Source organism: Eleutherodactylus coqui, chromosome 6 (assembly GCF_035609145.1).
Source record: "Eleutherodactylus coqui strain aEleCoq1 chromosome 6, aEleCoq1.hap1, whole genome shotgun sequence".
NCBI classification, from domain to species: domain Eukaryota; kingdom Metazoa; phylum Chordata; class Amphibia; order Anura; family Eleutherodactylidae; genus Eleutherodactylus; species Eleutherodactylus coqui.
Genome location: NC_089842.1, coordinates 91,792,534 through 91,819,730, shown reverse-complemented (window position 1 = coordinate 91,819,730; position 27,197 = coordinate 91,792,534). Strand labels below are relative to the sequence as shown.

Here is a 27,197-nt window from a genome sequence, read left to right as displayed (position 1 = left end):
TCCTTCACACTCGTGAGTGCGAACTGCATGCTCTATCTATTTGCGGATTCCACGCAGGCGGTCTCCACTGATGTCAATGAATGCGTACGTCCTGCAGACTATTTGCAAGTAACATTGCGGATGAGCAGCGGAATCACACGTAAGGTACTATGACAACACATAGAAAAAGCTGAATTCTGATTGGTAGAGATAGAGTTGCTTATGAGTTTTCTACGGCATGGATGATACGCTGTGCATATACGTACATTGTTGTGTGGAAAATCGCGACCACATGCAAGTACTTTCTACGATGGCTCACAGGCCTTCTGCTGCGGAATCCAACCCATTCATGTGAGCCTGGCCTAACTGTGGAATGAGAATGATGTGTGATTATACCATGTAACTATGGTATGAAAATTATTTGGCACGACCCCAGGTTTCACTCTGCTTCGTGCAATGTTTAAATTGTAACTAAAGTTTCGCTAAACTTTTGACATATCATTGTGACATGTTAGAAATTTTGATTGATGGGATCAAACTGCTGAGACCTCCACCAATCGTTAAAACGAAGACGTAGAAGTGCTCAGCTGAAGGTTGTGCTGTTTGGCACCTTCTGGGAGCAGTGTATGGGTGTGAGGGGTTAAATACCCATGCATATATACTGTATCTATGTATGTTATTGCTGGAATTTATATATGTTCCTTCTAGAACCTTCAAAAATGGCATATGACTGTTTTTTACTCTATGCTGCTATGGATTAACAGAGCCTGAGCTGCCTATTGATTGGCTGATGGGCTAGGTATAGAAGGCACGTACTGGCCTTGCACTGTGGTGTGAAGTAGTTTTTGCAGAGAGCCTTGTGAGGAGTGAGCTGCCCTAGTGCTAATGGAGAGCTGGGTTTTCCTGTACAAGAGAAAGAACAAAACTCTGATTCTTAAAGAGGTTCAACCCAACTATTGTAAGATGAGTGCCAGAGGTAGGTCTGCTAATTGTCTAAGGACATGTCAGCTTCAATTACTGACCATATGTGCCCAGCTGTCAGCAGGAGAGAGACTCCCAGCTAGGGCAGATAATCTAGCACCCAGTTTCTGGCTTGTGTTAAAGTTTTGGTGGTGTGTAATTGTAAGTACCATCACCCAGGCTCCTTACCAGTAAAACGGATTGTTTTGACTCACTGCACAACCTCCCCAAAGGTACTGTGCTTATAATTTGCTCAGGGGACAGTGGCTGCATATTTCAGTTAACGGATTTAGTCATCTGGTTGACCGAAGTTCCGGCAAGATTAAAGGGGTTGTCTCGCGAAAGCAAGTGGGGTTATGCACTTCTGTATGGCCATATTAATGCACTTTGTAATGTACATCGTGCATTAAATATGAGCCATACAGAAGTTATTCACTTACCTGCTCTGTGGCTAGCGTCCCCGTCTCCATGGCTCCGTCTAATTTCGCTGGCTTCTTGCTTTTTTAGATGCGCTTGCGCTGTGCGGTCTTCTGCCTGGTGAATGGGGCCGCTCGTGCCGGAGAGCTGGTCACTGCGTCGTCATTGTAGCTCCGCCCCGTCACGTGTGCCGATTCCAGCCAATCAGGAGGCTGGAATCTGCAATGGAACGCACAGAGCCCATGGTGCACCATGGGAGAAGACCCGCGGTGCACCATGGGAGAAAACCGCAGTGCATCCCTGGGAAAGGACCGGCGGCCATCTTAGGGAGAAGATTTTTTAAACTCCTTATTTCGTCGAATCGGTAAGTAGCAAGCGGTTTAAAAACCGCTTTAATTTGCTTTTTTATGCCAGGGGGGTGACAGGGGGAATGGGCTAATGTAAAATTTTGATGCGTGCCGCGAGACAACCCCTTTAAGTTACTTTAGAGGAGACTCCTATTTTCCAAAAGCTTCTTTGGAGCTATTTGCCCCTGGCTGGGGTAAACAGATTATTGGCTGGGATAATTCTCTATTGCATGCATAATGTTAAAGGGGTTGTCTCGCGAAATCAAGTGGGGTTATACACTTCTGTATGGCCATATTAATGCACTTTGTAATATACATTGTGCATTAAATATGAGCCATACAGAAGTTATTCACTTACCTGCTCCGTTGCTAGCGTCCTCGTCTCCATGGTTCCGTCTAAATTCGCTGGCAGCTTGCTTTTTTAGACGCGCTTGCGCAGTCCGGTCTTCTCCTTTCAGCACGAGCCGCTTCAGTGTGCTCACCGCTACAGCTCTTCTGCGCATGCGCAGACGAGCTGTCACTGCTCGGGAGCGCGCTGGAGCGGCCATTCTGTACCATCCTCTGTTAGAGGAAGGTGCAGAGCCACCCAGCTGTCCCGAGAAGCCGCCTAGCTGTCCTGCCGTCCTGCCACCCAGGTAAGTGATAGGTCGGGGGGGGGGGGGGCTGTCGCTGTGCTGGGGGGCTGCCACTGGGCCGGGGGGGCCTTTGTCTGTTGTCAGGGGTCTAGCGCCGGTTACCTGCTGCCTGGCGGTGGGTGACTGTGTGCCGTGGTCGGCCGTGTTCAATCCAGGGGTCCGGTCGGCGGCTGCGGGGCGTCTGGTTGTCAGGGAGACACAGCTGGTAGCGTCTCGGGAGCGCGCACGTCGGGCTACAGCAAGCGATGGGAAAAGAGCCGGCGGCCATCTTGGGAAAATTTTTATAAGTTGCTGAAACGCTGGAACTGTAAGTACAAACCAGCTAGAAAAGTCATTTACAGGGGGGCTTAGTAATGTATGCTTAATTAGGGGGACTGGGCAAAAAAAAAATTCACTGCTTCCTCGAGACAACCCCTTTAAGGAAAACCTATAAATAGTTACAGCGTTAAGCAAGCGTTAGTAAACTGTTTGCATCGTATCCAAATAATACTGTTGTATGTTATTGCCCTATTATTCTTTAATGCACATTCAGTAAAATATTGTTTGTTCATCTGAACTGGTACAAAGTTTCTCCATCATCAACGTCATCTTTCGCATCTGTCACCTATTACATGGGCTCAAAACAAAGTCTGTAAGTTCGTATATCACTTGCCGATTAGAGCCAAAGCGGCACAATGCCCCAGTAGTGATAGGTGACCCCTATTACAGCCCCAGTAGTAATAGGTGACCCCTATTGCAGCCCCAGTAGTAATAGGTGACCCCTATTGCAGCCCCAGTAGTAATAGCGAACCCTATTGCGCTCCCAATAGTAAAAGCAACCCCTATTGTGACCCCAGTAGTAAAAGCGACCCCTATTGCGGCCCCAGTAGCAATAGGTGACCCCTATTGTGGCCCCAGTAGTAATATTAACCTAACAGTAGCCCCAGTGATAATATTAACCCTTCAGTAATATTAACCCCAGAGTAGCCACAGTAATAATATTAACCCCCTCAGTGAAATTAACCCCACAGTAGCCACAGTGTAAATATTAACCCCCTCAGTAATTTAACCCCACAGTAGGATTCAGGAGAAGAGCATCCTGGGTGCACACTAACATCAGAGTGTGCACCGGGATCAGCGTCGCTACATGATTACCGGTGGCCAGCTGCAACACCCCGCCGGTAATCACTACAGTGGTGAGCAGCCGTCGGCATGTGTGCCATAGGTTCGCCACCACAGAGACCCTCGGTCGGAGCCCCTGACTATCACTCGCGGAGCCCAAGGGCTCTGCGGAGCACAGTTTGGGAACCTCTGCCCTAGACCATACTTCAGGTCACATGGTGCCTCAGTATAGTGTGATAATGACTTTTGATTACCTCGTTTGACAGTGGTTGTTCATTACCGTAACCCAGAACTTTTTAGTTAATTGTCCAGAAGCATCCTGTATGTAAGAACATCGGTTTTTGAATTTTAGAATTATTTGGCTTCTAATTATTTAACCATTTGCAGCAACAAGATATAACATTTGTACTATAGGAATGAACGCTGGCAACAGAAGAGAGAATATTGTATATTTAAGTGAGTTTGAAGCTGTGATTGAGTTGTGCTTGAGGACCAGTCACCAAACACAATGCGCTTTAAGGCCTTATTAACACTAGCGTTTTTATGCGGCTAATTTAACCAAGAATAAAAAATTGCGGCTAAGTGAAGTATTGGATTCCAATGCATTCATTCAGATGGCTGATTGCCGCGTAAAAACGTCTGGCCGGTGAAGATAGGGCATTGGCCAAATACGCCAGCCAATGTTTTGATGCAGCTGGAAAAGATAGGTCTTGCCCTATCTTTTGGCCACAATCAGCTGGCAGCTCCCATAGGCATCTATGGGAGCTGCCAGCAAAGGGAGGGAGTTTTGCAGCAACTAGCACTGCTAGACCATGTCAGCTAGCTCTATTTAACGAATACAAGCCATGCTGAGTATTTCTCCCAAACAAAGGAATTCCAGGCTGCGGCGTATATACACGGCACCTGGCGGTGTGAGTGGGCACGAAACTTGCCCCAAATTTTTGCTGTGACTTGATCAGGGCTTTTTCTCATGCATGCATTTTCCGGCCACAATGCAGGCAGCATCCCTGTGGGAAAAAAAACGTGTCACCCGTGTGAATGAGGCCTAAGAACGGTTTCACCCGTTCAACATATTGGCGCTGTCATTGACTCTTTTATTCGCATATTTTTGTGCATATTGCTGTACGTTTTGTGCTGGCTAAGACACAGCTGCGGCTGAGTTAAATGGCTACTTAGCCTAATTAGTTCCTATTAGCATATTGCGAAACTGCGTTGATATTGGGTGCGCAAACCCTATAGTCTCCAATGGGGCCTTTGGTTCACAAATGTGCACTAAAATAGAGCATGCTTCGTTTTTTCCCCATGCAAAAACAATTAATGAGAGTGAACCCATTGAAATCAGTGGGTTCTGTTCTCTGCGTATTGCATACGGAAATCTGTGCGCAAATACGCTCGTGTGAGTGAGTCCGCCATAAGAGCTGAGCTCTTGGTTGCAGTAATGCCTTGAGACTAGCAGCCTGAAGTGCAGCCCAGTGGGTCGGCGGCCTGAAGTGCAGCCCAGTGGGTCGGCGGCCTGAAGTGCAGCCCAGTGGGTCGGCGGCCTGAAGTGCAGCCCAGTGGGTCGGCGGCCTGAAGTGCAGCCCAGTGGGTCGGCAGCCTGAAGTGCAGCCCAGTGGGTCGGCAGCCTGAAGTGCAGCCCAGTGGGTCGGCAGCCTGAAGTGCAGCCCAGTGGGTCGGCAGCCTGAAGTGCAGCCCAGTGGGTCGGCAGCCTGAAGTGCAGCCCAGTGGGTCGGCAGCCTGAAGTGCAGCCCAGTGGGTCGGCAGCCTGAAGTGCAGCAGGACCTCCTATCACAGGTAATAAGGGGTTCTGTGGTGTCAAGCAGCTCCTGAAAGGGACCTTCTTTTTTATCTTTGCTCTATGTAGCCACTGATGCATGTATATGTGAGAAAACTTCAATGATGCACATATAAGGGAAAGATGTTTATATTCCTCCCTTCAATAAATCAGCTCGTTATTTCTCTGAGAATAGTAAAATAGATAAAAATAAAGCGGCAGGACGTGTGTGCTTACATAGGAAAGGCCCGTGGATCTGCTTCATGTTTCCATTTCCCACAGCACCAGAAATAGTCAAATATTTAGAGTTAGAAATAGCCGCATCGGGACGACCGTGAGACTGTTGTGTGTGATGTGTCTGTCATGTAGAACATATAGCAGGGACTGTCTGCTGCGCAATTCCATCCCACAGATGGAGATGGAGGTACTAAGATATAACATCACTTCCATTAGTTATACATTGGTGTGTCGGCGCTGTCAGGTTCTGGCCGCTGTGGTGTTTGTTATATGTAACGAATATTAAGGACTAGAGATGAGTTATGGAGGGGGTCTCAGCCCGCCAGTTACTCGATCGAGCATTGTCCTTAGCGAGTACCTTCCCACTCGGAAGAAAAGGTTTGGCTGCCGGCGAGGGTGAGAGATGAGTTGCGGCAGTGAGCAGGGGGGAGCGGGAGGGAGAGAGGGAGAGAGAGATCTCCCCTCCATTCCTCCCCGCTCTCCCCTGCTGCTACCTGCCCCCCGCCGGCAGCGGAACCTTTTCTTCCGAGCGGGCAGGTACTCGCTAAGGGCAATGCTCGATCGAGGAATTGTCCTTAGCGAGTATGCTCGCTCATCTCTATTAAGGACCCTTTTGCACTGAACGATTATAGTTTAAAAAATTGTTGGATCGTATGAAACAGAACAATAACCGTTCAGCATAAACATGGCCAACGATAGAACGATAATACGGTCACCTCTCGTTCGTTGTAATGTAGGTATAAAAATAATTCTTCAGTTGTTTGCAAGTTGTTACGTCTAATAATCAGTTGTTCAGTCGTTCCCATTTGCTTCTTCCAGCTGTTACTTACGCCGTATAATCGCACAGTATTATTGTATCTTGACGCCACCAGCAAGTTCTGGTGGAACCAAGGTTAACAGGAGTATTACGCCCCCTTTACCTGATTGGCTGCAGAGCTGGCCACTTCCAGGTGTTTTTGTACCTCTAATCCATAATACGATTTGGGGGCAATAGTCTGATTCCTACAGAGCAAACATTTATGGCAGAACCTATTGATAAATGTCTAGAGAGGGGAAATGATGCCCAACCAAAAAATAGTGAGGCTGGATGATTAAAGGAATTTTAAATCAGCTTTTTTCAGTAACTGTGCCACTCCAGTTTATAGGCTGGCTCTAATAATGCAGTAATAAAGTGAATGCGGCAAAGTTGCAATATACAGCCATGGACACAAGTGGCGCTGTTTCTGGAAAAATGTAAACCCTTTTTTCCCTATCCTCAATAATTCCCTCATGGCCATCTTTGTGCATGGAGTCTGATGAGGGTTGCATTTGGTTTCTGCAAACTATTATGTTGGATTGCAAAAAAGGACTTTGCAACTATCAGTAGAGACTTTGAAGACCTAGCCAAGGAAGTGAATGAACTAGGAGTACAGGTAGTCTTCTCACCCATCCTCCCAGTACATGACCATGGAATAAGGGGATGGAACAGGATTCTAGAGGTGAACAACTGGCTACTTCGATGGTGCTGTCAGCAAGGATTGAGATTTCTAGACCATGTAGTGAATTACCTATATGATCAACTGCTTGCTAGTGATGGGTTGCACCTTACAAAAACAGGTAAGCATATATTTGGTGGGTGCCTTGCTTCACTCATTAGGAGAACTTTAAACAATATGGGAAGGGAAGATATGGATGAACTCTTTCTACATCAGATGGCTGATGAATAGAGATGAGCGAGTATACTCGCTAAGGCACATTATTCGAGCGAGTAGTGCCTTAGCCGAGTATTTCCCCGCTCGTCTCTAAAGATTAGGGGGCCGGCGCGGGTGACAGGTGAGTTGCGGCGGGGAGGAGAGAGGGACAGAGAGATCTCCCCTCCGTTCCTCCCAGCTCTCCCCCGCCGGCCCCCGAATCTTTAGAGACGAGCGGGGAGATACTCGGCTAAGGTACTACTCGCTCGAGTAATGTGCCTTAGCGAGTATACTCGCTCATCTTTACTGATGAAGTTCTCAAAAAATCATGACATAGTGATCATAGGAGACTAACTATCAATACATTTGTTGGGAATCTCTCTCAGGTAAAAGTAATGGATCCAACAAATTCTTATCCGCTCTTGCTGACAACTTTATCTTCCCAAAGATAGCAGATCCCCTTGTTGGCATGCTATGGAAAGGCGTTTTTTTCCTGTACACGAGCGAAAAATCACAGCATGCTCTATATTAGTGCGGATTCTGCACAGATGGCTTCCAAAAACTCAATTGGAGCCGCCCAACCAACAGCCCTTTCGCAATGACATTGCATAAAGATGGCGGGTTCCTGCGTCATTGCCTAGTGATGGCGCAGGAAAAGCAGGTATTTAAAAAAAAAATCCCATACTGAGTATGCCTGACAGCTCGCCATGCAGACCATCCTCAGTACAGAAAGAAGAAAGAAATGATAGGTACGTGCGGATGCTGGCTGGGCACAGGGTCAAATTCCACTGTGGATTCCCACATGTGGAATTCAAGCGGTCATGTGCAGCTTGCCTAAGGCACTTATTTCTGCCATGGATTCAAGAACGCATGTTTCCCATTTAAATATCCACTGTGTGACTACGTCTTGAAGAATTTAAGGTCTAAAGCCCCATTTACACAGGATGATTGTCGCTCATAGCAAGGTCTTTTGAGCGATAATTGTTGCATGCAAATGCAATGATTTTAGGTTGAATTTAAAATCTATTGGCCGAGCACCTGATAGCAGGGAACGCACGCTGTGATTCTCCACGGGAGCGCTCATAACATTGTTTTTTGCGACAAAACAAAGGGGTTGTATGCAAATAACAGACCGCCTACTGTTATCTGCATACAGTGAAGGGAGGCTCATTTACATGCAAATGAAGCTAATAAGCTACTAATGGGCATTAGTGCCCATTAACAGCTTATGCAGAAGGATCAGTCAAACTCTCATTCTCCCTATCTTTTGAACAACATGTGAGCGATCATCTTTGCATGTAAATGGGGCTATAGACTCTAGGGTCTGAATATGAGAACTAAATGAAAGCAGTCACACTCCCCGTATTGCAACTTGGCCACCGCTGTTCTTTGATGTAATTGTCCAAATAAATCCCATGATCAGTCCTTGTATAAGGACATTTAGGAAACCATATGGGCAGATACTGTTCTAGACTAACTGTTATGCCATTCTAGAACACCAGAATCATCCTGAAAACAACTGATAACAGGGAGCTATAGAGTGCGCTAAAGTGTACTCTAGTTTTTTTTAATGAAAAGCTTACATTTTGCAATTTTTTCAAGATCGAACACAGGCGCAGGTTTTATGTTTTATTTCCAATGACCTTGTGCCTTATACGGTATTTAGCTATATAATGGCTATTTCCTTCCTTTACATGACGATCCCTGGGTGTATGTGATACATTTCCTTCTCACGACTGCCCACATTGCTCAGTACGCACCAGGTTCCAGTTGGATAATATGACTTTTACAGCGGGAATACTCATCATTCCTAAACTACTGGGAGGAGGGAGCAGGAGCCTCCATGCAGGGAAGTGGCCGTCCTCCTCTTATGGACTTCATTCTCAAGTTCAGAAGGTTCTTCTGAGAAGTTATTGGTCCTGGGAATGTTCTTCTTTCACTTCAAAGTGACAGCTCACGGGTGGAAGGTGCATGCAGTCTCACATTTCTTTTGTGGTGGCCACTTCAGGAGAAATGTGGTATTACATGGTGTCATTCAGTTCTGTGGTCAATGTGTAATTCTTACTACTCGGTGGGTTACAAGAATGGCATCTTGAGGGTCTGCTCTGTGATGTCTATGTTCCCTAATTAATAGGGGCAGGGATTTTCCTAATAGGATATCCTCTTTAAAACAGAGCTGGATATTGTTTTAGAGTAGCAAGTTCTCTATATTAAAAAGGACAGGAACTGACTATTATACTGGAGGTATGCCAGTAAATAAGGACAATGGGCTATGGTGGGATTATGGGAGTCACAACATATGCCAGACAGTGTCACATCCCATGCCATTGTATTCAGCTGCACAATAGATATGACTAAAGACTTTTGAAGCATTCAAAGGGTGGAATAATGATAAAACGTTGTTTAGATGTTATCGGATATAGAAAACCCAAACTAACAAAAGAGAAAGCATTCTGACTAGAGATGAGCGAGCACGCTCGGATAAAGCAGTTACTCGAGCAAGCATTGCTCTTCTCGAGTTACTGCTTACTTGTCCGAGCATGCCGGGGGGGAGGGGGCGTGGGCTGGGATGAGCGGTGGGCGGCGGAGGGGAAAGTGAGAGAGATCTATCTCGCTCTCCCCCGCTACCCCCTGCCGCCCACCCAAGCACGCTCGGACCAGTAAGCAGTTACTCAAGAAGAGCGATGCTCGCTCGAGTAATTGCTTTATCCGAGAGTGCTCACTCATCTCTAATTCTGACTTTAATTGCTTCACATGACTCGTGATACCCTCGCTTGGCACAAGGCTCCATCTTACTTAATTTATTTTCCTGCATAGTTTCTTGTGGTAAGGTCTTAAAGACATTTGACCCCGTGGATAATATCAATTGACATTGAGGCCAGAGGTTGGATAAAGCCTACAGACCTATGAGACAGTTCATCCAATCTAGTAGATCTACTAAGAAGACTGGGAGATGGACATCTTCTCACCTCAGGAAATATGACTCTTATGTAGGAACATTGTGCATTGCGTTACTCGCGGCGATAATCCGGCCACGAGTTTTACAGTGCACGCTTTCCATATCGTTGCTATGGAAAGCGCAGTCCCCTGTCCACGAGCGGAAAATCATAGCGATTCTTCACTCGCGGGACTCAAATTGCGGCATGCCGCGATTCCCGGCGGTGAGTCTATCTGTCAGATAGGCTCACCACGGAAAACTGTCAGTTCTCTCCCCTGCTCCGCAATGGTGGAATATCGCTAGCGATATTCCGCCTTGCCCATGGACAGGGAGCCTAAGACAGAATCACCGACTGGGTTGATCAGGGAAATGTGGTGGATATAGTATATCTTGACTTTAGTAAAACATTTGACAAAGTATCTCATACCATACTTATTGAAAAAAATAACCAAATATCTGATTGACAAGGCAACTGTTAGGTGGAGTCACAACTGGCTGAGTGATCTTTCCCAAAAAGGGGTCAAAAATGGCTGCACATCCAAGTGGAAGAATGTATCAAGTGGAGTACCACAAGGCTCTGTCCTGGGACCAGTGTTCAACATTTTTATAAATGATCTGGAGGAGGGAATTGATGGGAAACTGATCAAATTTAGAAGGGATAGCTAACACTAGAGAAGTGAGAGGTTCAAAAAGATCTAGAAAAGTTTGAACAATGGGCAGCGACTTGCAGAGTGGTATTTAACAAGGAGAAATGCAAAGTCCTTCATCTGGGCAAGAAAAATGAAGAAGGCATATACAGAATGGGAGGAATTGGGCTAAGCAGCAGCACATGTGAAAAAGACTTGGGTATACTAATAGATCATAGACTGAACATGAGTCAACAATGTGATGCAGCAGCCAAAAAGGCAAAGACAATTCTGGGATCTATTAAGAGAAGCATAGAGCCTAGATCACGTGAGGTCATTACCCCTCTCTACTCTTCCTTAGTCAGACCTCATCTGGAATATTGTGTCTAGTTCTAGGCACCCCACTTTAAAAAAGACATAGACAAACTGGAGCAAGTTCAGAGAAGTGTTACCAGGATGGTGCTCGGTCTGCAAATCATGTCCTATGAAGAACGGTTAAAGGACCTGGGAATGTTTAGCTTGCAAAAAAGAAGGCTGAGAGGAGATTTTGTGAAACCCCAATGTAAGGGGGCTGTAAATACAGCTGCACGATTGTGGTCAGGTAGGAATATCTTGCTGAAGCCATACTTGTGTGGGCTCTGTTATTTTATGCCTTCGTCGTATGACGTCATTCTCTGGTAACACCACACTTGCGCCCTCTAGTGGCATTTTTTCGCAACAGGCTCATGTCCACGACCGCGTTTTCACCGTGTGTATTACACATGCATTGCACAGACATGTGTTATGTGGTGAATGAAGGCAATAAAACTCAATGGACTTTCATTGCTCCATGCACACCAGCGTGTGGACCCTGCATATGGATACGAAGGAGAAATAAATTGCAGCATGCTCTACGTCTCTGCATTCGTACGCAGCGTGAGCCCTTTACATTTTATGGGTTGCGTCTGATACGCTGTCCATGTGCAATACATTGTGTACAGGCAGCGTTTCCATACACATCGCCGCTCTGAACAGAGCAGGGAATTTAAAAAGAAAAATCACACTGCGCATGTCCGTGCGTGTGTGATTCCTGCGTGCTATATGCAACCCATGAGCGATCTCTGCCGGCAGCACATATGGCTGGAAATGTGCAAGACGCTGTCGGGAGACCCGGGAACATTTTTTTTTTACTTTTCTTATTAAAACAATGTGTGAAAAACGTGTAAAAAAAAATTAAAAAAAAATGCGTGTGCATCAAGTTTTTCTTTCCACACACATTGCAATCACTGTGAAAATCACAGTTTTACAAGCACAATATCAGCCTGATTTTCTTGGAGCAATGTCGTGCTTGCCTGTGTAAATATGGCCTGATACTGGGAACTAGAACCATGAAATTCCACGCGCAGTTTTGAAAAAAAAGTGGGAGGATAGGTCCTGCCCTCTCTTTCTCTCCCATACTATTAACATGCAAGAATCCCAATAGTGAAAATGAAACCATTGAACTCAATGGTTTCGTTTCATCACGTTTTGGGGCCGTGCCTTTCACAACCGCACAGCGGTACTAAAACACTCCTATGTGATTGAGCCCTAAAATAAGCACATGATTCCAATGTGACAGTGGGTTGCAGATAAATCACATTTTTGGGGCATACAACTGGATAAAGTCCATCCGTAGATGGACTCACAAAGTTTCAGGGTTTTGCAAAAAGTCAAGTTTTTGTTGGTTTTGTTGCAGTTGTGTATTTTTGTCCCCAAAAATAGAATAGCTAATGTTCGAACATTCGATGGTTCGCCCAACACTCTCTGCAGTTCATATTATTATTATTATAGAGCAGGGGAGATAAGCAGCTGCTATGTATCTCCGGCGCCAGTTATCTGCAGGAGAAACACAAGATCTTACAAATATCCCTTGTTTCCGCCAACGGTTTGCCTGGAAGCATCAATAGACATTGCGTTGTCAGGAAATCCCATTTCCTAGTCCAATTTCAGTAATCATTTAATCTAGTATGAATTATAAAATATTCTGGACTATTGGATAGTTGTGTATCTAAACCTCCAGGGACACCGACTGATATAACACGTTAACCTAAAGAAAGAGAGTTTCATCATTCTCAGTCTGTGCTGAAGTTGGTGCCAGGTACTTCTTATATGATCCTGGTGCCAGTGATATCATTCTTTACCTGCTGGCGGCTGCCAATCTTATGGTTCCAATTCTGGGTTCGGTAATATAATGATATCATTAGTGTCATTGGCTCCCAGCCGCTGTAGATATTCAAAGCAAATGGTTGGAGAGCTCAAGAGCGGCTTCATTGTTGATGACATTTCTCATGATGACCCTGAAACCCTACATTGATGATGTTGTCTCTTTTCTCTTACAGGCTGTCTCTGTGCAGTGACCGTTACTGTCCCACCAAAGGTTGAGGTCGAATACAATCATGAAGCCATTTTTATGTGTAAGCCGAAGTTCACCGGGTCTCCAAAGTACAGCGTGGAGTGGTCCTATGTAAGTAGAGGGAGATACATAACTGTACATCAAATCAAGTTGTGTGCGTGCTCTATGAAGATATTTTCCCTGAAACTCAATAACTTCTTCCGTAGATATTAGAGCTTCAGTCATCCTGTCCTATCGAAAACTAAAAAAGAATTTATGCGTCAGTTCTTGGCAAGGAAACCATGTCAGGCAGCTCCATGCAGATCTTCCTCATTGATGGGGACCAAATTCCCATGCGGATCCACATGAAAATCTACAGCAGAACTCAACAGAATTTTGCTGCAGATTCCAACATGGATCTGACATATTAAAGCCCATGTAAATGAATACTAAGGGCTTATTCACATGGGCGTATTTGCGCTGTGTTTTACTCCGACATGTTTTTTCTTTTGGCATTTTTTCTGTCCTCTAGAAGTCTATGAGACCTTCCACACATGCGGAATATTTCTGCACACCTAAAGATGCAGCTTAGGGCTCCTTCACACGACAGTATGCATTTATACGTCTGTCTTTACGCACCATATGATCGCGTGAATGAAGTTTTACCACGCTCGATTCTACATCAGAAGTTGTGTATTTAAAGCCGTTCAAACGAGCGTATGTATGATATGTTTGCTTATAAGGATCGTATATGCGCATAAATTGAAGGGAGGAAAGAGCCAGAAGCAGGCTGATACGTCCACGCTAACCAAGCGATCGGTTTATTTTGGCGACCAAAATGCCCGTTAACCCGCTTGCATGTAACACCATTCCCATGGATTAATATGGCAATTAAATGCCTAATTAGGGCAAGCTGTCCTCTTTTGCAGCATTGTACGCAGGGTAACTCCCACCCCCTCCTTTTTTTTCATGTGATGCATGGACTCGGCATATATGCCGTGGGGCAGGGGTAGACAGCTTAGCTCTGCTAAAGCTGTCTTCCCCTTCCGTCCCCCTCGCCGGCTCACCTCCTCTCTCCTCCCCTCCAGTTGTTTGCAATGGGAGTGGGCGGTTCTAACCTCCTGCCCCTTGTTTGCAGCCAGGAATGGCAGGGCGGGGCGAATATTAACTCCACCTCCTCCCATTGCAAACAGCGGCAAGGGGCGGAGAGGAGAAGAGAAAGGGGAGGGAGTTTAGCAGACATGCTGGTAAACTCCCTCCCACCTCCCTTCTCTGGCCGCTATCATTGGCTCCCATAGAAGTAAATAGCAGCGACCGTAGTCCAGCCAGGAAGATGTCTTCCTACCTGTTGGGAAGACGCCTGTGTGATCTGATACATTGGAATCCAATGAAAACGCCGGTTGATATACGCTCGTGTGAATAAGCCCTGAAGCTGTATTTACACCGCCGATATTCTCGGGTGAGTCTTCTGCGTTTCCATGCGCACAAAATTCGCACACAAATAGACCCCATTATTTGCAATGGGTTTATTGGCACAGGCTTTTTTCTCTCTCGCAGCAATGCTACAAGACAAAGATCGCAGCATGTCCTATTTTCGTGCAAGTCGAGCATGAGAATAGAGCATGCAGATGTGTGGTCTTCTGCACATTGCATAGAACAGGGACGCGGTGTCTATGCAATGCAAGTTGCGTCCAAGAATCTCGGGCTCGACTCATCAAATACGGTCTTAGGATTCTGTATGCCACCAGCAACCCTCAGCAAGAGAAAATTGGATGTGCAACCCAAACTAACCCTTTATTAAGACGCTGTTTATAGCTGGGCTTGAAGTGTCCCATACTCCACATACTCTATGCATATCTAGGTAATAAGGCCACATTTTCCTGATTAGGCTCTGGAGCCAGGAGCTGCTGCATATCACCGCCCTCCCCCTGGATCGCCATGAGCATTTACTGAGTGGTCCCACCAGAGGAAATTAGCTGATCTGGCTAGCAGCTGGGCTGCCCACAATAACCAATCACCAGGAGACCTGCTACTTGGAAAATAGTTGCCTTTAAAGTATTAGGCCAGTGTCACATGGGTGTATTTGTGCATTGATTTCAATTGGTCGGTTCACTTGAAAAGAACACATTTTGAACTCCTTATACTAATTAGCCATTTCAATGGTTCGCCGCATCTGTGCACATTTTTTGTGCACGAAATTGCACGCGCAAAAAGTACAGTAAAATACACCATTGCACGCGCAAATAGGTAACACCCATTGTAAATATGCTTACGCTCCTGTGAATCCGGCCTTATGGAAGCCATTGAAGAATTCAATTCACTATTAAGAAGTTATTCAGAAGTAATTTGGGCATTGCTTGTAATAAGAATGGACAAGTCATAGGTCACCTGCCCTGTGATAAGCCATCCATTGTGTAGAAAGTGCTAAATGTGCTGCTGCTCTCCTGCAACGCCAAAATACCAATATTGCATTCCTACTGCCAGAGGACCATTGTTCTAGAAATGGGGAGTTTTCAGTGTAATGGAAGTTCAGCTGAAAATTGGTTACTCAAATTAGAATTTTGATGTCACCGGTGTTTTTGTACAAGACATCTAAATGTTGCAACTCAATTGAAAAACGCAACAAAATGCTGATAACAGAATGCAAAAAAAGGTTACAGTACAGAAAACGTATATTTAGATTTAATGTTCCTTTAACTTCAAAACAAAACTTGTGGCATTTAGTTTTATTTCCACTTAGCTTATAGTTAAGATTTCAAGCAAAATAACAAAATTAATAGGGTTCTCAAGGACTATGACTATTGATGACTTATCCTCTGTTTGATTGGCAAGGGTCCACTGCTCAGGATTCCTGCCGATCCGCTTTTTGCCTGGTCTGCTGCAGTGCGGATGGTGCTGGAAGCAGATAGCGTTGTTCATATTACAGCGGCCCGGTTTGATACTGCTACCATACTAATGCTGCCATTGAAGCTGTGCCTACCATACCATGCACTGTTGACAACGGTATCTGCTTCCAGCACTCTCCATACCAGGCCTGGTGATCATTTGATCGGTGGAGATCCTACGTGGCAGACCCCCGCCGATCAGCTATTGATGATCTGTCCTTAATAGAGATGAGCGAGCTTACTCTCTAAGGGCGATTACTCGAGCGAGCATTGCCCTTAGCGAGTACCTGCCCTCTCGGAAGAAAAGATTCGGCTGCTGGCGCGGGGGAGCGGTGAGTTGTGGGAGTGAGCAGGAGGGAGCGGGGAGAAAAGAGGGAGAGAGAGATCTCCCCTGCGTTCCTCCCCACTCTTCCCCTCCATCCCCCCCCCCCCCCTGCCGGCAGCTGAATCTTTTCTTCCGAGCGGGCAGGTACTCGCTAAGGGCAATGCTCACTCGGGTAATTGTCCTTAGCGAGTATACTCGCTCATCTCTAGTCCTAAAGTAAGGTCATCAATACTCAAAGTCCTCGTGAACTCCTTTAGAGTAATTGCTCCATGTGACTAGGATTGTCAAATAACAGAGTAGGTGGTTACCATTAGTAAAGTAGACCATTCTTAAGGGCTTATTCGCACGAGCGTGCTTGTAGCGCATTATTGGCACGTGAAAAGATCACGTCTATTAGAACCAATGGTTTCCTATAAAACGTTCACATGAGGGAATTTTAGACGCACAAAGTACTCGCACCTTCAAATGATAGGATATGCGTGGCTACAATGAAAAGATAGGACCTGACCTATCTTTGGTGCGAGCTGTGCAGGAGTTTCCATTGACTCCTATGGGAACAGGAGTCTATGGAAACTCCTCCGCAGGAAAAGAAGATTACAAGTCATTTTAGGAGGATTTCTGCAGACCGAGGGAATTCCCACCTGCAGCGGCGCCGCTACACCCAGAAGCACATTTTAAATGTCCCACTGTAAACTCCTGTTAGTCCCTGCAGGGATGAGGGGAAGCCCTGAGGGTTCCGTTCATCTCCAAAGGGGTTCCCTTAATCCCCGTGGGGACTAACAGGAGTTTACAACGGGACATTTAAAATGTGCTTCTGGGCAGCAGGTTTTAAATGTCCCTCTGTAAGAAAAAAAAAAATCTGCAGCAAATGATAGTCATGCTGTGGATTTTCATGCTGTAGTTGTTACAGCAAGGTTGCAGAATTCAAATGTGGAATTCGTAGATTGCAATGCAACAAATGAGTTCCACAATGCTAATCTGCAATGTATGATCATACCCTTAGGCCTCATTTACATGGTTGTAATGCCGCTTCAGTATGGACTCTAAAATGCGCCTGCATTGCGGCTGTGTGAATGAGACCTAAATATGAATATATGTGTAAACAGAATACATACAAAATGATCTGCCATGTCATAGATACAGGTGAAGTCTGTGATCTTAGACCACCACTAATTTCCTGAATGAGGGAGATCTCTAGAGAAATCAAATCCCTTTGACAATGCTCAGAGGCTTCTGTCAATGTAAATCTGACCACAAAGGCCCATCCAAACCAACGACTGTTGTCAGATTCCCAGTAGCAGAGATCCCGGAGCAGTGAAGCTTTCTGTAGAGCCTTTCATTGTGGTCATCAGTGGTGACCGAGATCAGAAATATCACAAATGTCATCTCCTCCCATACGTCTTTGACATCTCAGAAGGCCATGTAAGAAGATCCCCCCCCCCCCCCCTTTTAAAAATGGAATGACGTTGGCAATCAGCAATGACGTATCAACAATTGCTTCATATAAATGAATCCTTGTTTCATAACTTTGACCTACAGATAGACCATGAGGGACAAAGGACTCTTATTGCAACCTTCAACGACGGGAAGACTTCGGTAGAGCCGGACACAGACTTCAGCAGCAGAGCGGCAATCATGAGTGACAACAGTCTGGTCATAAATGATATTCGCGTAAAGGATGAAACTGAATTTACTTGCAGAGTGAACGCAGGGAGCGAGGGGTTCGGCGACGGCAGCACTCAGCTGAAGGTTTATGGTGAGTGCAAACATCTGGTACTTGTAAATAATTCAGACATATTGCTGGTTACACTGGTTGCCATTACCCTATATACTGTAGCTGACCAGGAACATTAGATGTCTAGTTGGGGGAAAGTAACTCATCCAACAATCTAATGGGAGAGAGAAACTCTCCCTTGGGGTTGTGGGGTGCTAACTGTCATCTTCTGATGTTCCTAGCTGCTGGTCCTATGTTCTCAGCTTAGGTTTTCTTTGGACTCATTTTTTAGTAATTACATTAATGTTCATCCAGTTGGTGGAGGGCGCTGTACATCAAACGTTTGGTGGGTAGGGGTTGTCAGCCTGGTTGACCCTGTCTGCTGGGCACTGTGGTATTGTGCAGCAATTCAGCCACAGAAACAACACTTATTGGAGAACCTCAGGACGAAGGGGAGGTCCATGTTAGTCATCAACTGATCTAAAGCTCCTCTACCTTTTTACAATTCAGGTTCTGCAGCAGCTGTGGTTTGATTTCTATAGAACCGGGCACCAGCTACATACAGCAGGACATAAGGAGATGGGCAGTTCAGTCAGTGACTGACATAAAGATCCCACTTCCTTTTCTGTAGCAGCTAAGGCTTTATATTATACAAGAAATTATATATCCTGACTACATCCTTTAACTCCTTCATGGCTTCTAATGTTCTTATAATTTACAGTAAGAATGGTACATTATGCAAAATATTATAATTCAAATAATACAGTATAATATAATTGTACATAATGAACTGGCATGCCAAAAGTCATGAGACAGAAACTAATATTGTTTAGGAGCCCCCATTGCCCAGTAAAGTGCATCAACTTGAGGTGGCATTGATTCCACAAGTGGAAGAAAGATGTCTGAAGGGATGTTGTGCTGTGCCATCTGGATAGCCACCCACAGCTCTGTGGTATTTGTAGGGACATAATCTCGGGTGCGAATAGACCTCTCCACCACATCCCATAAATGCTTGATTAGGCTCATGTTGGGTAGACGTGCAATACACATCTTTTGTAGGAACTCTTCAGAATACTCCTTGAACACTGCTAGACAACTTGCAACGATGGCATGATGCATTTTCTGCTGGACTATCCCATCATTGGAGGAGTATATGAAGTCAATGAAGAGCTGCAAAGGGTCACCAAGCAGTAAAACATAGCAAGCACTGGTCAATGACCTATTTAGGCAGACCAGTGGACCCAACTCATGTCATGAGAACACGCTGCCCACCAGTGTGGAACTACCACCAACCTGCACAGTGCCTTGTTGACAACTGGAATCAATGGTTTCGTGGAGTTTGCGTCTTACAGAAACCCTCTCATCAGCCCGAAACAATTGGTGCCGCAACTCATCGGATCACCAGGGTACAGTTAGCAACCTCACAGGCCCGCGTGAGGCATTGTGTCTGGTTTCATGATAACAGAAACAATCTGGTGAGTCTTCTGCTTCCATATCCTATAGAAGCCAAAGAACGCTGCACTAGCCTGCAGGATATGTGTACGGGCCTCCTGCATTGAACGTGGATGTTATTTTTGCCAGTGTCACTCGTCTTTTCACACGGACAATTGTAGCTAGATGCTGCTAGTAACGATCATTAAGCACTCATGGGCAGCCACTGCACTGTAGATGCTGATGCTTTCAATTAGGTATTTCTGGGAAAAACATGGGTCAGATATGCTATCTTTTCTCCTTAGGGAGAGCCCCTGGATGGTGAGTGGGTGAGGAAACTTAAAAGGCCATTCATGCTCCTCAGGGTAATATGCAAATAAGGGAGATGGAGCAATACCTGCATAGTGCCACCTATTGGAAGACAGCATTTCTTCAAGTCAATGTTAAACTCTTTATACAAGCCTTGTAACATTGACCGGGAATTTAAAGCAAAGCCAGATTCCATACACAGACAGCTGTTTTGGGGTGTTTGCCCCTCATCAGTGTGCAGTGGGAAAAACGTGACACTGAGCATCAAGGAATGTTAAATGCCCACACAACTTTGGAAATGGAATGCCCCATTCATCTGGCACCCACTATCATGCTGCGTTCCAACTCTGATAATGGAGATCGTCTTGCCATGATACACCTGCATAAGTTGTGAGGTGCTAAGCATTCCCAAGCATCATCTGAAGTAACTGCACTTCATAATCCATTTACATACTGCTATCCTATGATTTTTGGCATATCACTGTATAATGTAATATTGTATAGTTTAAAATACAGCATATTAAAATAAAGTATAATGTATATAATCTAAAATAGTAATGTAACTTAATACTTAAGTTAAGTTTACTTAATGTAATTTAAAGTAACATAATCTAAGAAAATACAGCATAGTTTAATATAATATATTACAGTATAATATAGATTAATACTACGTATCACAATATCACTTAATTTATGTTGTTTACTAATTTTCATTCTTTTCTACCTTCAGTGTCACCTTCACCCCCAGAACTATCTGTGAGCACTCAAGTATTATCCATCACAGAACCTATAGCAGCAGAGGTAATATATCCTTATTATGCCTGACTAATCTCTGCTGTTACTGTTGGAAGTCCCTTACTTGTACCTACCAAGCATATAGTCAGCACTTTAAAGATGCTGTTCCTCTGGCTGCTGGCCATATAAGATACTGCAAATATCAGTTACTTGCTCTCTTTTATACCCAAGGTTGGAACTTGCACCAGTAGAAATTCATACCCCGCTCCAACTATCGAGTGGTACAGGAATCAAGTTCCTTTGAATGCTGGAGTTGAGAAATCGGCAGGTAAAATGGAGTCAACTATATGAATGTAATGTGTAGGTTTGTATTGGAAAATCCATTTTCAAATATCACATTAGTCAGAGTGGAGAACTGCTGCAAAGAGCGTCTCTAGCTGTGGAGAACCTGACATGTCTGTACATTATAATGCTTCATTTCTCCTGCAGTGCCGCTGTGGGGGAACTGAAGACTTGTTCTGGGTTCCTCAACAATCTACAGCTGATTGCTCAATGTCTCGGCAGCAGGAAAACTGTGATAAGCTCATTATTGGAGGACTCTTGTACCAAAATGGAATTGTCTAAAGTGGACAACCTCTACTAGTTGTCCATATAGCTTAAAGGGATGTTCCCATCTTGACCAAATATGGGCGAGATGAAAACCCATTGATTACGAGATGATTGGGATGACGGAAGCTCACTGTTTCAGTAACTCCCATAAATGTCAATGGGAGTTATAGAAAAAGTGAAGCCCCCGAGTAACAGAAAACAGCATAGCTCTCTGTGCTATGCTGTTTGTATAACTTTTATTGACTTCTATGGGAGTTACCGAAACAGTATAGCCCAGCGCTCTCAGGTTTTTTTTATCCCCAGACCACCCTGTGGCTTGGGTGGTGAGGGCTGTAACTCAAAATAGGTGCTGGTTCCAAAGGTGGGACCAGCACCTAGCAGACCTATATGGCATATCCTATGGGTATTCCACAAAAGCCTTGAATGCGAATACCATTTGAAGGTTGTTCCAGACCAATCCAGCAGGATCTACCAACTATTCAATGTGCAAATACTGGCAGTCCCAGCTCGCATCCATTCTTGAGACAGACAATCATCTCTGTGTTCATGTCCTGTTTAACAAAAGAGCTGTATGATCATGAGTAAAATAAAAGGTCTCACCACAGACTACTCCTTTAAAATGACAACTCATTGTGCTAGGTGAAGACGCAGCAACTACTATAGGGTATATGTTGTAATAAGTGGTGGCCATTCAGGTGAATGGGCATCTTATGAAATGCTCTGATGACCTGTGTTTGCCAAAGCAAGAGTCAATCAGTTGGAGTTCACCCTCTACGACTTCCAAATACCCTAATATTCTTCTTTAATTGTACTTTAGACCCAGTCTCTCCACTGCCAGATATCTATTTCTCAGATATAGTTTCATAACTAAGGGTACCTTTACACTGAGCAATTATTGTCCCTGCCTGATTCTCTTATGGTCAGGAGATCATGTCCTATCCTGACCCTAAGAGAAGCAGGAAATGTAAGAGAAGCGCTATGCTCCCATTGATTTCAGTGGGAGTGAAGTCCCCACTCCTACTTACTGCCATGACTACTGACGACAACAGGCCGGACGATCAGCTGATAGACGGGGATCCTGAGCAGCGAACCACATCGATCACTACTGATACCCTATCCTCTGGATAGACCATCGGTTCAAAAAGCCCAGAATACCTTTTTAAGACAGATTTGCCTTTTAAGAATCTAAGAGACAACCCTTTATAGCAGTCATATTCATTGTCATCCAGGGTTCCCATTGTGAGAAACAATTCTGATTCAAGATTCCCTTCCAACTACAGATTTATATGTTTCATCCCGCACAACCACCGAGGCATCTGGTTTGTACACGGTCTCCAGCACGCTCTACCTGAAGCCCACCAAAGCAGACGTTGATGCATTATTTTCCTGTAAGGCTGTCTTTCCCCTACCAGGGGGCACCATGAGTCCCATGGAGTCAATGGAATTCAAATTGTCTCTCCACTGTAAGTAAGAATAATGGTACCCGTCATTCATCTTAGACTTTTTTTTTTTTCATTTTAATATCCATATTTTTTACTTACAGATTACACAGAGAATGTGAAGTTAACTGTATCACCTGATCAGCCGCTTAAGGAAGGAGACACAGTGACTCTACGTTGTGAAGGAGATGGGAACCCGGCCCCTACTTACTTGTTCCAAAAGAAGAAGGTATTTTGCGTTTTGTGCATTCTAAATTTATGTAGCCTTCCCAGGGTGGAAACGTATAAAGAGGTAGTATGAGATTAGAAAAACATGACTACTTTCTTCCAGAGACAGTGCCATTCTTGTCTATGGGCCATGTCTGATATTGCATCTGAGCCCCATTGAAATGAATGAGGCTGAGTAGCAATACCAGACATAGTCCATGGACAAGAATGATGTTATCTCTGGCAGAAGCAGCCATGTTTTTCTAATCTCAAACAGCCTTGTGTGGCAGCAGAAATATAGTCCTAAACTCTCACTCATAATTGGTTCAATCCCCGTATGGTTCAGGGAGCCGGCTCAAGGTTGGCTCAGCCTTCCATCCTTCCGAGGTCGGTAAAATGAGTAGCCAGCTTGGTGGGGGGTAATAAATAAATTACTTGAAAGCGCTGTGGAATAAGTTGGCGCTATACAAATACCAAGATTTATTTTTACTTTTTTTTACTCTGCAGGCTGAAGTATGTCCCCTAATGTTGCTCCTCTTTTCCAGTGTACTGTTGAAGCCATAGGAAATCTTGTGCATATGTCAGAAAATTGCAGACCAGTGCATGCACAGTTGGGTGTTGTTCATCTGCCCACAAAAGGGCTAGATGAACCACTTGTGTGCAAGATCTCTTAGGGCTTCCATAGCACATTGGAAAAGTGGGGTAGCGTTAGGGGATGGATTTTGGCCTGCAGAGACGGTCTGGCCAGACCACCAGACCACTCACCAGGAATTAGCATGCGGCTCCGCAAACAATTAAAGGGGTTGTCCCGAGCCAAAACCGCAAAATTTTAAATCTGCACATTCCCCCAGTCACCCCCCGGCATAAAGCAGCCCTTTAAACCGTTTAAAAACCGCTTCCTACTTACTGTTGAGATGAAATAATAACTTATAAAGTTCAGCAGGTAAGATGGCGCCTGTGTTGTCCCGTCCCACGGTGCATCGCGCTTCCAGGAGGCCTTCATGCGCTCCGGCAGCAGCGGCGTTCTGGCTCCGCCCCCTTGTACGCGGCATCGCGTAGCTCCGCCCCCGTCACATGTGCCGATTCCAGCCTCCTGATTGGCTAGAATCGGCACATGTGACGTGGGGGGGGAGCTACGCGATGACGCGTACAAGGGGGCGGAGCCAGAATGCCGGCTCGTGCCGGAGCGAAGAGATGGGAGAAGACCCTTCTGCGCAAGCGCGTCTAATCAGGAGATTAGACGCTGAAATTAGACGGAGCCATGGAGACGGGGACGCCAGCGCAGGGAAGGTAAGTGAATAACTTCTGTATGGCACATATTTAATGCACGATGTATATTACAAAGTGCATTAATATGGCCATACAGAAGTATATAACCCCACTTGCTTTCACGGGACAACCCCTTTAAGCCTTATTTTTATACATATGATTTGATCAAGATTTTTAACAAAATATCTTTGAAAAAGTACACTTCATTGTTTTATTGGTGTAGGCGGTTATATAGCCACCGGACTTATGACAAGTTCCCTTTTAAGTGAAGCTTAAAAGAATGAGACATTTACAATGTCAATTTACAATTTTGTTTCATTGTTCTCGAAACTTTTGACTCATATAACAATCCAAGGAGGGAAAAGAAATAAACTGGTAGGGTCCAGATGTAATGGGGGTGGGGTAACCTTCACTGAATGTTTATCTAGCTGATTATTTGTTCTGCATGTTTCTTGTTTAATGTGACATTTGTATTTAAGATCTTGTGCCCTTTGAACACCATTGTGCCGATTCCTGGGTCACATGATGGAGTCACGCCTGTATTTAGAGAAGAGATATGTTGAGGGTGTGGCTTGGGGTGCACACATGCAGAGAGCAACGCTTTTAGTGTGAAGTGTCCTCTGAGAAGAAACCTATTCCCTACAGGCTAAAAAAACTAGAGAGGTCAAGAAATGCAGGCAGACGGTGAGAGTGTTCCCTCTAATAGTGTGAGTCGGTGTCCCTGGCACTGAAGAGTGTTATTACTTGTTCAGTAAAGTTCAAGTTCAAGAAGAGACACATGGGCAAGTGATTTGCCTCGCAAATTCCAAATTATGCAGATCCAGAGTAATCGAAGTTGCCTTCGCCTCAGGCCAGATACTGCTTTGCCCTTCTCCTACCAGGCCACTCAGCAGTATCTAATGCCTGCCTCCTTCCATGCCTCCTCCACAGCAGGTGATCCTCTTAACCCTTGGAGTCCTCTTTACTGATACTCCTTTATCTTTCGGTGGGAGGCAGCTTGCTGCTACAGAAACCTTCTCCCATAGCTCCCTCCATTCAGTCAATCTTGATCCTACTGCTAGGTCCTTCACCAAAGCTGGAAGAAGGTAGGCAGAAATGGACCTTAAGAGCTTGCGGAACATAGATCAAGGTGTTTTCAATTTACTTTTTTTCTTATTTATTTGTAGGTGTGCAGCTTAGCCCCATTTACTCGAAAGGTTTGAGCTATAATACCATACACATCCTTTGAACAAGAGTGGCACTGTTTCTGGAAGAACCCAGATATAATAATTTTTTATCTCATACTAACCATTTAACGTCCTCCATTTAGTTTTTTTATATTTTTCATCCAGTTCTGTTGTTCCTCATTGTGGTCATTTCCATATTTCAGGATGACGGTGGTGAGGATGAATTGGATTCCGGTGCAGATGGAATTTATGTTTTCCAAAACATCTCTAGAGAGGACAGCGGGACTTACATCTGTGAAGCTCTGGATTTTGATAGCCCTGATACCATTGTGCTTAAAAAGCAGATAGACATCTCTATTCATTGTAAGTAACCTTTTGCTCTATATAAATGATTACTTTCTTGCACATGGAATTCCACACTTGCTTCCGAATTTTAAGGGGCCGTTTCACCTACTCTTAATAAGTCAGGCTTAACAAATTGAGGGAGGTCTTACACTCGGGACCCTCCTCTATGAGATGGTGTGGAATGCGTTTTTGTAATGGAGTGCAGAAAGGGAGGCCTGATGTTTTGATTGGCAGCAAAAACATCAACAATCTCAAATATATTTCACAACGCTACCCTACCGGCTGAAAGAAGATCTGGAGTGACTCATCCCGAAATTTAAAAAGAAAGCTAGAAGATGGACTTGGGATTGAACGCCAAGAAAATGAAGGTGATGACGACCTCCAAAAATGAAATATGAAGCATAAAGATCCACAATAAAGAAATCAACAGAGTCTAGGATTTTATTTTCCGTGGTTCCAAGATCGACAGAAATGAGGGCACAACACCTGAAACCATGGCAAGCGAGGGTGAGCATGAATACTATCTGGAAAAGTAAGGATATCCACACTAGAACTAAAGCGAGGCTAGTCAATGCCATTGTCGTCCCCATAGCTAGCTATGGTTCTGAAACTTGGATAATCAAGAAGACAGCCAGAAGAAAGAGCTACGCCTTAGAGTTATGGTGCTGGAGGACAGCAAGAATCACCAATAAAGAATCCTAGATCACATGAATTCAAATCTGACATCAACATGAGCCTAATTGAACTCAAGAAAGCACTAATCAATAGAGCTGTATGAAGGTGAATTATCCATAGAATGACCGAAAATCAATCTCTATTGAACAGGCAATTGAATTTTTGCATTTCTGTTGTATAGCAATAACCTTAATTTATACTTTACCTTATGATCAGACGAAAGGGGTCTGGATCTTAGTCTAAAGGGCTTTAGTAAAAGGGGTATGCACAGTAAGCTAAGTAAACTATGACTGCTTTTTTAAAGAAGTGCCAGTCTTCTCCATAGAGTTTTCTGTTTTTGGAGTATTAAATCAAATTGGACAATACTGAGAACAACCTATGGAGAAGAGTAATGTAATTTTTGGTAGAAAACAGCCATGTTTTTCTAATATCAGACAACCTCTTTAACCCTTTCCAATCCAATTTGCATCCTGGTTTTCCTAGGGGGCTTACTCTTTTTCTGCCATTATACAATGGTGCTATATGCTGGCTAAAGCCAGTACTGCATGAAGTGACACGTTGAATATGCAGTAAGAGAACCCCGACTGACGACTTCCAACATCGGAGCTGTACAGCCTTAAATCATAATGTCTTCAGAGGTCAGACAGTGGATTGGAAAGGGTTAATAGTTAAGCGTTCAGAATAACTAGGCCCCTTCCCCTTTTAGGTGATAGGCCATAGACAATGAGCCTGAAGCAGAGCACTCTTTTAAAGGGATTGTGTCACCCGAACAAAGGGCACCATGAACTCGGGACAGAGAAGCTTGTTGCCCCCATGGGTGTTTTATTTAGTATTTATAACCCAACCCTTTCTTTTTCTACTCCAGATCTAAATCCTCTATCACTCATCCTGCCTGAACACAACCGGTACTCTGTTGGAAGTGATGCTCTTCTTTCCTGCATAGGTGACGGCTCGGAAAGACCCGATTTGGTCTGGAAGAAGGTAAATCTGCACATGCTGTAGTCTAGTCCCTTCTTATCCGTTCACCTTGTAGTAACTGTTGAGCTTGTATTCA

At 44.7% G+C, this 27,197-nt stretch overlaps 1 protein-coding gene across 1 annotated transcript in view; it reads left to right on the top strand.

Moving 5' to 3' along the window:
• The window catches only part of BCAM (basal cell adhesion molecule (Lutheran blood group)), a 60,075-nt gene that overhangs the window by 18,389 nt on the left and 14,489 nt on the right, over positions 1-27,197 (top strand). The window contains exons 2-9 of the mRNA XM_066607172.1: positions 13,042-13,166; positions 17,784-18,000; positions 20,429-20,499; positions 20,665-20,761; positions 22,323-22,505; positions 22,586-22,710; positions 25,327-25,486; positions 27,009-27,124. Of these exons, the coding sequence (XP_066463269.1) occupies positions 13,042-13,166; positions 17,784-18,000; positions 20,429-20,499; positions 20,665-20,761; positions 22,323-22,505; positions 22,586-22,710; positions 25,327-25,486; positions 27,009-27,124 (1,094 nt within the window). The remainder of the gene's footprint in view (positions 1-13,041; positions 13,167-17,783; positions 18,001-20,428; positions 20,500-20,664; positions 20,762-22,322; positions 22,506-22,585; positions 22,711-25,326; positions 25,487-27,008; positions 27,125-27,197) is intronic.